The 15068-nt window shown below is 36.1% G+C and overlaps 1 protein-coding gene across 1 annotated transcript; it reads left to right on the top strand.

Annotated features, from left to right (window-relative positions):
• Positions 1-1895: 1895 nt before the first annotated feature.
• On the top strand, positions 1896-3372 carry LOC110110707 (uncharacterized mitochondrial protein AtMg00810-like). Its single transcript, XM_020842303.1, has 2 exons — positions 1896-2197; positions 2355-3372. The coding sequence occupies exons 1-2, from the start codon at positions 1896-1898 to the stop codon at positions 3370-3372; spliced, it is 1320 nt and encodes a 439-aa protein (XP_020697962.1).
• The last annotated feature ends 11696 nt before the right edge of the window (positions 3373-15068 follow it).

The raw sequence follows: 15068 nt of genomic DNA, 5'->3' as shown, positions 1-15068 counted from the left end.
GGGGCAACTGATATAAGTCCAAGAACCAGAAATTCAGAGGGAAATCATCTTTTCCGAAACCTCAGAGCGCAACCGAAAATTCAAGCACATCAAGAACTCCAGGAACTCGGCCTCAATGTCAGATTTGCAGGAAATCCGGTCATTCGGCACTCAATTGCTGGCATCGGTACAATCTCACCTATGCTCCTCCGTCCAATTCACGTGCTCTCACGACTCAGCAACAAAACTTGTCTCCGAACGAATGGATCGTCGATTCCGGAGCCTCGTCACACTTAACTTCAGATGTGGAAAATCTCCAACACCCGTTCCCATACAATGGAATGGATTCTGTCTCAATCGCGAACGGAAGTAACCTTCCGATCCAAAATTCGGGACAAGGAATTCTGCCACTACCCGATTCTCATCTTAAGCTTTATCTTCCTAATATTCTGCACGTTCCTTCTTTATCTCATAACCTGTTATTTGTTGCCATATTGACCACGAACAACAATGCCTCAGTCTCTTTTAATGCTAATGAATTTGTTGTAAAGGATCTACAGGACAATCGTCCTCTTCTCCGCGGTCTCAAACGCAATGGTATGTATTGTCTCAAAGCTCCTATCCCGTCTAAGCACACAGCTCTAGCAGCGGACAAACCATTCAGCTTCTCGTGGCACGCACGGCTTGGACATCCCAACCGTCGAATAATGCAAAAATTAGCTAGTCTAGATTCTGATATCAAAACTAGTTCTGCTTCTTCTTTCTGCATTTCTTGTAATCTTTCTAAGAGTCACAAACAACCCTTTTCTTCTAGCACGTCCGTTTGTACAAAGCCATTTCAGCTTGTCCATTCGGACGTCTGGGGTCCGGCTCCGGTACCCTCCATGAATGGGTTTCTCTATTATGTCATATTCATAGATGATTTTACACATTTTTCGTGGATTTACTAGTTGCATTCTAAAGCTGAAGTTCTCTCTAAATATCAAAACTTATGCAATATGGTTAAAAATATCTTCCAAACACAGATCCAACATTTCTGGTCGGACAGAGGAGGAGAATATACGAGTAATGAATTCCATCAGTTTCTAATTCAACAGGGCACTACTCATCAAATGTGTTGCCCACATACACCAGAACAAAATGGAATAGCCGAACGGAAGCATCGGCACCTTATTGAACTCACCTGTACGCTACTTCATGCAGCTCATCTTCCCTCGAAGTTCTGGGCGGAAGCTGTCTCTACGGCCAATTACCTCATAAATCGCTTACCATCCTCTGCCATCTCAAATCACACTCCGTATCTTCGCCTCAACGGTCGGAACGCCTCCTACAAGCATCTTCGCACCTTCGGGTGCTTATGTTTCCCATGGACTCGCCCTTACGCCGAACACAAATTAGCACCTCGCTCACAACCGTGCATATTTTTTGGTTACTCCACGCAGCACAAGGGATACAGGCGCCTAAATGAGTCCCAAAACCGTATCTACATATCCCGACACGTCGTATTTTATGAGACAATTTTCCCTTACGAACGTCCCTTACCAAACTTGCCGCCTGATAACTCCAAAAGCTCTTGTTCCCCTCTGTTGCTTATTCCCAGCTCAACCGTCTCTCAACCTTCGCCGACTTCAGCTACCACATGGAAGCCTGCCGTTACGGACTCTGCCCAGCTACACTCTACTTCCGCAAATGATCAGACTACTTCCGAATTCACCCGGCATTCATTTGACTCACAGCTACCATATGTAATCAGCAACAGGCCCATCGTCTCCCCTCCTCGCCATCCTATGCAAACAAGGCTTCGGTCCGGCATTTCAAAACCAAAACAGATATTTGATCTCTCAGTTGTTTAGGCCTCTTTGCCCACGCCTACTTCCTACACTAAAGCGGCAAAGCATGCCCACTAACGCTCGGCCATGTCCACCGAATACTCTGCTCTACAAAAACTGGGTACATGGTCACTTGTACCGGCACCTCTCAACAAACCGGTGTTAGGCAGCAAGTGGATGTTCAAAACAAAGTATCTTCCCAACGGTAAAATTGCAAGTTACAAGGCACGTCTAGTAGCTCTGGGTTGCTCGCAAGAATTCGGGATAAAATTTACTGAAACATTCAGTCCGGTGGCGACAATGGTCACCATTCGAATGCTTCTCACGATTGCCCTGCACCACAATTGGCCGGTCACTCAGCTGGACATCTCCAACGCCTTTTATCCACGGCGATTTACACGACGAGGTCTACATGAAACAACCTAGCGGTTTCGAGGATGCCTAATATTCACAATACGTCTGCAAGTTGCACAAGTCAATTTACGGGTTGAAACTATCACCTCGTCTCTGGTTTCATAAATTGACACAATCATTACAACAAATTAGTTTCATCTTCAGCAAAGCTGATCCCTCTCTCCTCCTGTACGCCAAAGCGGAAGACCAGGTCTTCGTCCTCATATATGTCGACGACATTCTCATAACCGGCAATAACAAATCTCAAATTCAGCTCACTCTACAACATCTTCAGTCCGCATTCCGGTTAAAGAAGCTCGGCAACGTCTCGTTATTCCTTGGAATTCAGGTGACTCAAACCACTTATGGATATTTTCTAAATCAAACACACTACGCAAATGAACTTCTTTCTCACTCAGGTTTCTCCGACTGCAAACCATCCACCACACCGGCGCTCACCAAGCCGTCCAAGCTTCAAGACGAGACGCTCTTCTCGGATCCCCAGCTATTCCGGAAGTTAGCTGGATCACTCCAATATTTGTCTATCACTAGACCGGATATCGCATTCGCCGTCAACTCAATATGCCAGTTCATGCACCCACCAAGAAATTGCGACTACCTCGCTCTTAAACGTCTACTCCGCTATATAAAGGGTACAGCTAATTTCGGGTTGCCGATAACCAGAGGATCCCTTTGCCTTCGAAGATACTCCGACGCAGATTGGGCGGCTGATCCAATCGAACGGAAGTCTATGTCCGGGTATTGCACTTTCCTCGGTCCTAATCTTATTTCTTGGTCTGTCAAGAAACAAACGACGGCAGCCCGCTCATCCACAGAAGTCGAGTACCGCTCTCTCTCCTCAGCGATCTCGGAAGTCCTCTGGATTCGACGACTTGCCGCCGAACTGCTCATACCGCAACCTCAGACAACCGTACTTCATTGTGACAACACTTCTGCAATCGCACTTGCAAATAATATTGTTCTACATGCTCGAACCAAACATATAGAAATAGACCATCACTTCATTCGGGATCATATCAAGCATGGCAACATCGACATAGCTCACATTAGCTCGACCGATCAAATTGCAGACATTATGACCAAATCTCTTCCTAGCAGTTGCTTTACTTTTCTAAGATCCAAACTAACCATTCGTTCCCCGAATGGTTAATTTGAGGGGGGTTGTTAAGGAACCTACTAGTGTAACGGTCATATGTGTACTTTCTTGTATTTACTTTTCCCTGTAGTTCTATATATACGGCATTGTTCACATTAATAAACAAGGTTTTCATTTCCTCACTTTCTCTCTCTCGGTTCTTCACCGTTCTTTCTCCCAATACCACTCTATCAAGAACTCTATCTATAAGGATGATAGATGTTAGTGGATGTCAAGCATCAGTATATATCTGGTGAAAATTGAATATATGTAATTTGTAGTCGTAAGACTAAGATCGACAATAAACATCAGGAAGCAATGGTAGGTGATCAACTTAGACATTCTTCTTGATCGTGCTTCATGAAGATGGGTATCGAACATCATTGTTTGATGGATATAAAATGTTGGATAATTGTAGGCATCTGATGTAGATTATATGGAATGTTGAAATTTAGATGATGATAAACAAGAAGCTTAATCATTTCCAGCATTGTGGAATGAAAACTAGCGATCACAAAGGTAGGTATTGGGTGACAGTGGCTAACGATACAATTGGTAAAGGATGTTGAAATTTGGATGATATTTGACTATCTACTTGGTCATCTTCCTAATGATAGGGGTGACTAGGTGATTGAAAAGACATATGTAAGCAGATGTGCATTGCTCAATTGTCTTTAATGATGATTAATAGGGAATATTAAGAATCAAAAGATGATGAAAAGTTGACTTGTTCGTTCTTATAATAAGAAAAGAAATAAATGTTCTAGAAGATTGGGGCATTATACATCGATGGCTAATTGACATTATAGCTTTTGGTGATAGAAAAGGTAAGTGCCGGGGCGCTAGCGTGCATAGCGCCTGGGCGCTCAGATACATAGCGAAGAGGCATTATACGGGGAAAAAAAAATCAGGTACAAAGCAACCGAATACAAGCAATGTACTGTACTCCCCCCTAATGAGCATGAAAAACTTAAGGTACCAGACAATAGAACAATCCGATTGATCAACACAATCAAATGCCACAAAACACTCTCCTCTTTGGCACCTACGTACTCCTCCAAGTAGTGAAATTCTTAATTAGCTTAGTGAATTATCATCGCTAAATTTTAAATAATTACTTATCAATCTATCAATGTCATCACATAATATTTGTTATTATTTAACTAAATAACGAGATAAATATGTGTGTATTTTCAATAATGCCAAAGTTCACTTGCGCCAATTTTTTGTAACTAGATTAGTGGGAGCTAGTAATGATTAGGGGTGGTTTTCATTATCTCGACATCGCCATCCTCTCTCATTTCACCACCATCTTCTATATTTTAATAATTTCAATTTGATAGAGACTTCTCATTATTCACCTAAAGATCAACTTCTACTATGTTCTTTCGCTAAAGAGCCCCTTCACCTTCAGGAGTCTTGGCCTCTTCAGTGTAATATAAAGTTTTCATATGATTTTAATTTTAAAATAAATGTTATAACATGTAAATATATTGACAAATTTTTATTTTAAATTATATAAAAAAACGTAGATTTGCAGGAAAAACAAGAGACCTACCTACCACAGGTCCAAGAGAAATTATTCTGTGCGGACACCGGACGGTCCGGAGGCCAATCAGACATGATACGTCACCTGGTGCCTAGCTATCAGTATCCAACTCCGGTACCGAGCAAAATAATGACGTGAATCGTTCTGATTGACCTCCTGACGACGTCCGATATCTGCTCCGAATAATTTATCTAGCTAGCACGCTCTGCGTACAGAATTTCTATGCAAAAAGGCTCCATTCCACCACGAACAAATCAATTGAAATCATAATATCGTACCAACACCTTTTGATTAGGAGTCATGACGCGTGACCATTATATGCTCAGCAAGTCAACATGGAATGCTACTTGTGTTGCTTGCCGTACTGCACAAAATAGCCTGACCGGAGACACCACACATGTTTAAGGAGGAAAAATGTCCGACTGATAATGATTTCTTCGCATTTGATTTATAATTCTGGCCATGAAAAATAGATAGATCAAATGAGTAAATGGATTATGTTGATTGCTTGAGAAATGTCTTGATTTAATGAAAGAAATGCTTTGGTTGGTTAAGAAAAGAGTGGTAGATAAAATGAATGGCGTGAAGTAGGGGCGGAATCGGCCTTAATTTTCAAGGGATGCAAACTTATAAATAAAAGTGTAGAGATTTCGCCCTGCGGCCCCCTGGCGGAGTTCATTGTTCCCTATTAAAATTTTGGTTGTAATGATATTTTACTATACCTCTTTGCATTTGGTTCATCGTTTCCTAATAATAACAACTCTACACATTGTGTTTAATTATACTGGTGCAATTGCACAAAAAGTTTAATGTGCAAAAGTATGGGGGCAAATTATGTCTCAAAAATTTTACTCAATCAACACCAATCTTAATGCACTATTTATATTGAAAACTATAGAATAAAATACATAATATTGCAAACTCCAGTCATACTTTGCTTATTTTCAAGACGAATCCAATGACACTAAAGATGATCAAATCCAAGTTCAAATGAGTTTAAATCAAATACTTGAAGTATAATTGAAAATTTTTAGATAATGACTGAATGATCAAACCATGTCCAAATCAACTTTCACGCTTATAATTAAATTGAGTGGCTTGATGAGACAAATCTAAAGATCGTAAGCACTTGATTAGGAGATCATTAATACACTCAACTAAATAAATTATTTATAATAAAAAGATTTAACATGAGACATTTGCTTGAGCTCTATGAATCTTTGGGCAAATTTATCAAAATGTCACTATCAAAATATTATAAATAAATATATACTCTCAACATAAAGAGTATTTGAAAAGAGCTTAGAGATTTAAAGAACTTCAAAGATCTACCTCGCAATTGACATCGACGATCACTGTCATCCACCACCTTCATAGCTTAAAAAAAATCCTTAAAAAAGAAAAGAAAATAAAAAAATTAATATCCTTATATAATTACAAATTGAACCAAACTTTCTTTTTTCTGCTTCTTTCCTTTCTATTGATTGATGTGGCTGCAGTTTTTGCAAAGTTGAAATCAATTGTTATAGTATCATAGCACATCGGCTCATAGACGTACCTGACCTTTTCAAATGGCCCAATCTCCCTGATTTCACACAGGCCAAGTAGATACATACGACTTCTCGGAAAATACCTCTAATCCCTCTTCCTTAAAGTTCCTCATCTCCAACATCAAAATCATTGTGCCCATACAACTATCAAACGGCAACTATCCAACATGAAAATCTCAAATATTGAAGTTGTTCCAAGCCAATAGCTATGCTAGTTTCCTGGACAAAACCTCAACAACACCTAGCCATGTCATTCTGCCCGACAACACTTCACAGCCGAACAATGCTTACAACCGGTGGACATTGATCGATCAAAACCTTGCAGCTGCAATTTACTCCACCCTCTTCGCTAGCATTCTTCCATACGTCCTCAACCTTGAAATATGCTCCGACATTTGGACCACACTGGAAGGTCATCTCCAAGCGACCAACCACTCAAATCTCTCTAAATATATATAAGAGATCAAAATGAACTCTGTATATAAAAAGAGAAAGAGACCAAAATGAGCTCTCAACTATTTATGAAAGGTCATTTTAATCTCATGGCTATATAAAAGGTTTGATTTAGTCCCTAACTTCTTAAATATGAATGAAATAGTTCTTCAATCAATAATGATCGAGGTTAAAAATAATTGTTAAATTTAAAATTGAGAGTATTTTAGGAATATAATAGAATCATCATTCCTTCGTGTAGTTGCGAAAATTTTGATGTTCTTCATTTTAAAGTGCTTGATCTCATTGCAATTATTTAGTAGTTCATCATACTTGCTCCTAGGTTGATACTTACAAATTAGATGCAGTTTTCCTATCAACTAAGGTTTTTAAATCATGTATAATGCTTCTCCAGATATCATGTAATGTGTATTGCAACATTACAAGAAATGTATTGAGTCAACTTCAACACTTAGCCTTGGAATTGATTAGTTGATGTTGGAGCCTCATAAATCTTTAGGAGAAGATCAAATAATAAATAGATTGAGGAGGTACTTCAATATGCGATTTTGGATAGAAGTACTAATATGTGAAGAGATTTGGACATTATTGTTTGTTTCCTAATTCAGGGGCGGAACCAGCCTTAGTTCTCACGGGGGACAAGTGGCAAACTTATACAAAATAAAAAAAATATATAAGGATGCAAAAATAATTTATTTTGCATATAATCGCTTTCACAGACTTGTTTGTTAGTGCTAGAAAAGTTCAACATAATTGGATGAAAATAGTGGGAGGCCAAGAGGCTTTCCGATTTTTGGAGGGGCAAATTGCGTGAAAAAAAGGCCGGCAGTGAGCAAAAAATAAAATTCAGATGGGGCATATTACAAATAATTTTTGCTATACTAAGAGTTTTTATTTTTTTAGGTGGGGCAATTGCACCTCCTCAGCAGTACACAGTTCCGCCCTTGCCTAAATCCTAAAAAAACTTATTTTACAGCCCATTGCAATCCATTTAGGCTTCTTTTGGGATGTTTTTTATTGCTTCTTAAAACAACTTTTTAATACAAAATTAATTTTTTTTTTATTAAAAAGTTGATTTAATTAAGAGCAATAAGAAAATCATCAAAAACGAAGCCTTAGTTTTCAAATAACAACCCCACAACAGATGTATTTCAATGTTGCTTCATCCTCCTCTCCTTCTCCCTTTCTCTTCCCTGGCATGCATGCTCACAGCTGCTGATGCTTTGAGACGATATATTTGGCTTTACTCAGTCCCCAACTTTGCTTTATATAAGTTGATATTTCAAGAACTTAACCAGTTGTGTATAGCTGTTACTCTTTGAAAGTTTGAGTCATAATTACTGCATTCTTACTAAAATAACTTGGCTGAAAAATGCTGCTGAAAATTTTCTGAACTTGAATAATGCTGTAATGCGTCAGTAGTTATTGCTAATCTGATCTAGAAAAAACAAACCAAACTTTTTATATACAGAAAAATGCTGCGGAAAAAGTTTTTACTTTCCTTTAGATCTAGGCTTGGACTCATCCTAGTTGCATGCAAAGTTTAATAAAATTTTTAGATCTAGGCTTTGTTTTCGTACTACTTTCAAAATAGTTTTTATATAAATTTTTTTATTAGAAATATTTGTACTAAAAAAATATTTTGAAAAATAGAAAGAAAGCTGTCCCAAACAAAGCCTCAATTTCATATTTCATATGTTGTGATCCAATTATATATATATTTTTTATAGGTTTCATAGTTGCATGAAGTTGGAAAGCATGTTTGGAGAAGGGGAATGAGCTATATTCGGTGATTTGTTTGGATAGATTTGATAACCAACATTGATGTTAAACACTACAAACACCATCAAAATCACTCAAATGTTCTTGAAAATGATCAAGATTGTTCTTGCTTTATCATTTCATAGAAAATAAGTTTCTTTTAAATTTCTGAACTGTCCCAAATCAGCAAATTTCTCAACATGTAAATTCATATATAGTTAAATGTAAGTCATAATTAAGTGTCTATTTTTTTACATATCTAACATCCCAAAAGATTGCTTAAACTTTGGTTTACTATTTTCTTTTTTCCAGTCCATATATCACTTTATCAGTGAAAGATGAAGGAAATTTTGAATTGAGTTCCCAAAAACCTCCATAGTATTTTTCAAATGTAGAAAATAAATTTAACATCTCTATTAAAAATAATGGAGGATGGAAGGCAATGAAAGTCAAATATATTTCATAAAGAATAATTTAGCAATGTGTGAGACATCATTGGTTTTGGAGCAAAGTAAGAAATGAGTCATTTAGAAGAACTCATCAACCGCCAAATACATGTTATTATGTCTTATGGAGTACTAAGTAATCTAAGAGCAAAGACTACTATAGGCAAGTCTTCATAAGGCCCATGTTAGCAATTTTGCAAATAATGCTTTAAGTAATGACATGGTCAACTTCCAATTTTAGATAAGACCAACAAAACATGTATTATGCCATGTTGACCATTTTATCAATTTTAAATTGTTGAAGGAGTAATGTGCTTGACATATCCTACTATGTAAGGGTGTGTTGAATCCAAAAGTTGGGCATGTTGTAAGATATCACAACATAATTGAACATGTGAATAATTGATAACGTAGATGCCCAAGAGAAGACCCGATAATCAAGTGCGATAATTAAGCAATATTTCCTATCATGGCATGCATGGTCATTAATGAGATACCAAATGAATTAGTAAACGTGTGCCCTTCTTTTAATTTGGGGTAATTGATACCTAGTATAGGCTCCCATATGTACTATAGTAGTTGTGATCCATACTGAATGTGTGTGATTCTTGAATAGTATGGCATCATAATAGTTGATATCTATCATAAATGATCTTGTATTTTGCATTACTAGTTTGCTCGAGAAGACGTGATTTTGGAGGATCAGTTGGCAAAGTAGGGGCACTTCTACTGGAATTTCCTAAGAGAAAAGGCTGAGAGATATCCCAAGATGATTTTGCTATAGACAAGTATTCCCAATAGGAGGATTTTGAAAGGACCTTATAAGGTGTGTTTAGTGAAAATTCAAATCAATTATAATTGAGGTGAACATGTCATTATACCTCCTTATCTTTTGAAGTCATAGTAATATGAATATTTTGATACTATGTGAGTCCAAAATTCTTTTATCATCTTTTCTCTTATGCACCTTGAAGAAGTCTCTTCTCTCTATCTTCTTATTTCTTTATTTTCCTATTTGGGCCAAAAGAGATTAAATTTGATCTCTATAGAATGCAAAAAAGTTTTCTTATTTATTTGAGTTAAGAAATTTTAGTCTTCTCTGAATGAAGATATTACACATACTTGAACTTACATAAATTTAAATATATTTCTTGTGCTCTATTTATTTGTACGCTTATATGAACTTTTTATACAACTATCCATAAGTTTGAAAATAGTACTTATTAAATGTAAAATTTTTTATGTGTTCTAATCTAACAATATATTTACTATACAATATGGTTTCTTAAAAATATCTATAAGAGAGAGCACAAAGAGTAACTAAGCATAATCCTCATTATAAATCATCACAATTATATAATTTCAATCTCTAAATTTTGAACTAAACGGTAAGAATAAATTTAATGGATACACCTTCTTGCATTCATTGTCACTATAACCTATATTTTTAATACAATTTATTAAAGAGCCCTCCATGATTATTTCTTTCAAGTTCTTAATCCAAACCTCATTAGACAAATATGGATGAATCATTGACATAGATTCGTCATCCGCCCTTCTTTTAATCTATTTTATATATAGTTTTAGACACGTTCAAATGCTTTATGAGTAAATTTAGTTGCATACAAAGTTTCATGTTTTTTTTTTTTATGATTATTTCATTATCAATTGAAAGCATTATAGTTTTATCGATAGATGAATTTTATTGCATGAAAGATTTTTATGAATTTGAAGTGCATAGGTTTTCAAATGATTTGTGATTAAATACTGAGCTATTTATCATATATTGCAAGCATTAAAAGTTTTTATTGGTGAAATAAATGAATAAAACTATACATGTAAGATTAAGGCTTCGTTTGGGACGGCTTTTTTATTAATTCTTAAAACAGTTTTTTAGTTTAAAATTTAAAATTTTCATAATAAAAATTTGCTTTGAGAAGTAGTGAGAAAGCCATCCCAAACGAAGCCTAAATTTATTTGTCTTTCTATTAACCATATATTTCTTAACATATTTGATAAAAAATTTAACTGTCACTAAATATATATATATATATATATATATATACATTCTTAACTTCACATATTATAGAGAATATAATATTGAATTCAAATTTGTTCGTAGATGATGCCCAACTCTACTAGCAGGTCAACTTGGCGAGTTGAAACCTTTGAAGAAGAATGAAGAGACATATAGTAGAGAGAGCATAGTAGGATATTAAATATTTGAAACTCATATAATATTCACTATTAGAGAAGAATCCATGATCCACGATTCGAGGTCAGAGTCCCCAGGTTCAAGATCTAAGTTTTCTAATTATTCATAATCACTCGTTATTTATAGAGCAACAAAAAAGGATATATAGAGAAAAAATACAATTACAAGTTACCTAGAATACCCATACAACACTATATGCTAAACTAACATGTGTCACCTCCTGATAGGCTGGAGGAGGATGAAGCCAACAAGTGATCTCTCCTGGGGCAAGTAGGCTCCAAGTGGGTCTACAAGTTAGCGTTGATGAGTGGTCAGGCATGATTGATAACTTATGCAGAAGATCTCAAGCTTCTCTAAGGGATAAGGCAAGTGAGTTGTTGCAGAAATGAAAGTGCTTAAAGACAGTATGATTATAGTCGAACAATTTGTCTTTCTAGTAGGTGCTTATTTTAGTTAATGTGATGTCCCAAGATTTATTTTGAAAGAATTATCTCTTTTAATCATCTATTTACATGCTAGAGCCACTAATAACATCCATATAAACAATTTATTGATACGGTGGATGCAACATTTCATTTATCCTTTAAATAGGTACATATAATACATATACATTTCTATCATATCTTCAAATAAATCATTTATGATAACAATGAATATTATTTCTCACATCAACCTATTAGTTATACATTCATGACTACAAAAAGGAATAGCAGAAAATAAAATACCTATCATTAGCAACTCTTGATCAATCTCATTGTGTTGGGTCCTTACACACACTTCCATGAAAATTTGTAAAGCACATAATAAGATAACAACCTAGTAGGGTCACCAAATACTATAACTACTTAAATCAATACATGGAAACATAAATAATATATAAGGGTGTTAATATTTGACAATATCCGAAAACCTGATATGAACCCAACCCCAAAATTTTGGGTTTGGGTTTTAAATCCTGACCCGATTACAAATTCGGGTTGGGTTCGGGTCAACATGAAAACTCGAAATCAACCTGCCAACCCCTCGCACGTCCTCCATTGTGCACTAGCGCTCGCCTGCCTCATAGTCTCACCGCTTGTCATGCTCGTGGTTACCCCAACGAGCTACCTTGCTGGAATTGCCTACACATTGCTCGCACTCACCCGCTAGCCCCTTTGAATTCCCATGGCCCCACACTCGGTCACCCTCGCCCAGGTCAGCTAGTCATGTCAGGTTGACCCAAAATTTGAATCTGGTCGGGTTCAAGCCTAGTTCTATGACCTTCAATTATATTAGGGTTTGGGTTGAGACAATTGATGGCGAGTTATTTTCGATTTGGGCACGAACTCGACTTGAAAACTCATTTTGACACTCCTAATAATATACATATAATCATTCAGATCAAAGTAGTATGAAATTGTAATATTTAGTATGAATTGTTTCACTCCATATGAATAGTAGTTAGTATAAACAGTAGTGATTAACATGAATAGTACACATTTGATGAATCAGTTGTCTCTATCTCAATCATATCCTCTTGTATCATGTGAAATGATATAGGAAGGGTTATCATATGAATTGATATAGTCATATCTAAGTTCTATTAGTTATCAGTATGGGCTAATATCATGTATGTTATTTCTATGCCATGTCATATATATTAGTGTGCATATAATGTAGAATCATGTATTAGTATGTCTATTCTTATGCATGTCATGTATATCATTAGATGTATCATTTTAGTGCATGTATTATGCAAAATATCTATGAAGTATCTTTATATGTATACTCATAAATGCATTCATAGGTATTTCACAGGTTGTTATCGGGTTTTGACAAGAATACTCACATTCAAGAATCATTCATTTGGAGAATTCGACCAGGACCTACAGAGGGATTTACTAAAAGGGACCGACAGGCTTAACTCACCTAAGCCTATTATAGAGCTCGCTCTATATAGGGCAAATTAGGATTTCTCATTGAAATGCCACTTGCCACTACCTCTCTCAGTGCTTCACCCCAAAAACATCCAAACTCGCCCAACATAGTTGTGATCCCCCAAAATTTAATTAATTAATGACTTGCTAAATACTTGATTTGAAACTTATTAGAAAATACTGCATTAAAAGGAATTGAGTACTTGGGAGAGTTGTGACTCTGTGCTGATGAGCACAATATATAGTGCTTCCCTCTATATTTGAAGGGTTCTACGTGATTGAGCGCGATAGTAATGAGCTTTCACACAGTGGTGTTAATTCCTATGTTCTACAGTGTTTGGGGTCAGTGCTGCGGCACTAAGTCCTTAAATTTATTTATTTTTTAATATTTTAAACCACTATTGCATTTAAGTACCCAAACCCATCCCACAACCCACTCATCTTATCTCATTTGTGTTCTTGGTTGAGGAAGAGAAGGAGAGATGGAAGGAGAGAGGAGAAAGAAAGCCAACTTCGAGGCATTTTTTATGTTTGCTCTAGTTATAAAAATTGCTGATTTTGACTTATGGATTTTTTTCTCTCAAATCAAACACATCCCACGACCCATTCGTTTCATCTCATTTGTGTTCTTGGATGAGAAAGATAAGGAGATGGAAGGAGAGAGGAGAAAGAAAGCCAACTTCGGGGCATTTTTTCTGTTGCTCAAGTTATAAAAATTGCTCTAACATACTTCCATTTTTTTATTTTGGTTTCTAGATTTCTCGCTCTCTCTCGAATCTGATAAAAATACATTATATTTCCATCCAGGAAATTTTCACAGTATAACTTTTGATATGTGAAATATATCTTTATTTTGAACATTTTGATTTAATTATATTGGGATTTTATCAGATAATTTTATGTGTATAACATTTTACTTGAAATGATAAAAAAAAAATATAACTCCTATTCCTATTTTATTAAGTATGATATACAAGTGTTTCCTATCATTTTTATATTTTACTGTCACTGTTAGCAATTGCAATTCTGTTTCCTTTTTTGGGGACCCGTGGATTAATGGTAAAGCTATGGCTGATATGCTCTCTCCTAACCCTGTTCTCTTGGGGAATTTTTCGAATTACTGGACTTATATCTGGTCCCTGCCTAATTCGATTCCTCCTGATATTTAACAACTTATCAATGCCATTCCGATTCAGGATACTTTAACTGATGCTCTATGTTGGAAAGACTGCTGCAAGCCTTCATTTAAAACTTATTGTTTGAATTATTTCACTGGTAGGGAAAAGGTGAGCTGGTTTAAATTTATATGGCATCATCACAAAGCACTCAGATTCTCCTCTTATACATGGCTTTTACTTTCTGGTGGTTTATAATTAGCTGACATTTTAACGAAGAGGAATATTATTATTGATCCCAACTGCTCCCTCTGCCATCTGGAGCATGAGAATAGCACCCATATGTTTTTTCAGTGTGATTACTCTTTTGCCGTCATTACTCATCTGTTGCTCGTGCTGGACTCCTTTTTGTTTAGACCTACTCTCTTACAGTTGTTCGAATTTTTGGATGAATTATGCCTATACAGCAAGATGGAGAAAGATTTTTGTTATTTTGTTATTTGTGCTGTGGTTTATTTTCTCTGGAGGGAGCGCAATGATAGAAGATTTTTGGGTACTTACACTACTTACCAAGTTTTGTGCCGGAAAATTATTTTGGCTATTGATCGGAAATGGTCTGGAAAGAAGAACGTTGCCCTGCTTCACTCTTCTTTTCCGTCTTGCTTCATTTAATTTGTCTGGTGGGTGGTTTTGTTCGCTGGACGAT

Source organism: Dendrobium catenatum, unplaced genomic scaffold (assembly GCF_001605985.2).
Source record: "Dendrobium catenatum unplaced genomic scaffold, ASM160598v2 fragScaff_scaffold_1250, whole genome shotgun sequence".
Lineage (NCBI taxonomy): Eukaryota > Viridiplantae > Streptophyta > Magnoliopsida > Asparagales > Orchidaceae > Dendrobium > Dendrobium catenatum.
Note: the sequence above shows the minus strand (reverse complement) of the source record. Positions and strands in the feature narration are given on the sequence as shown.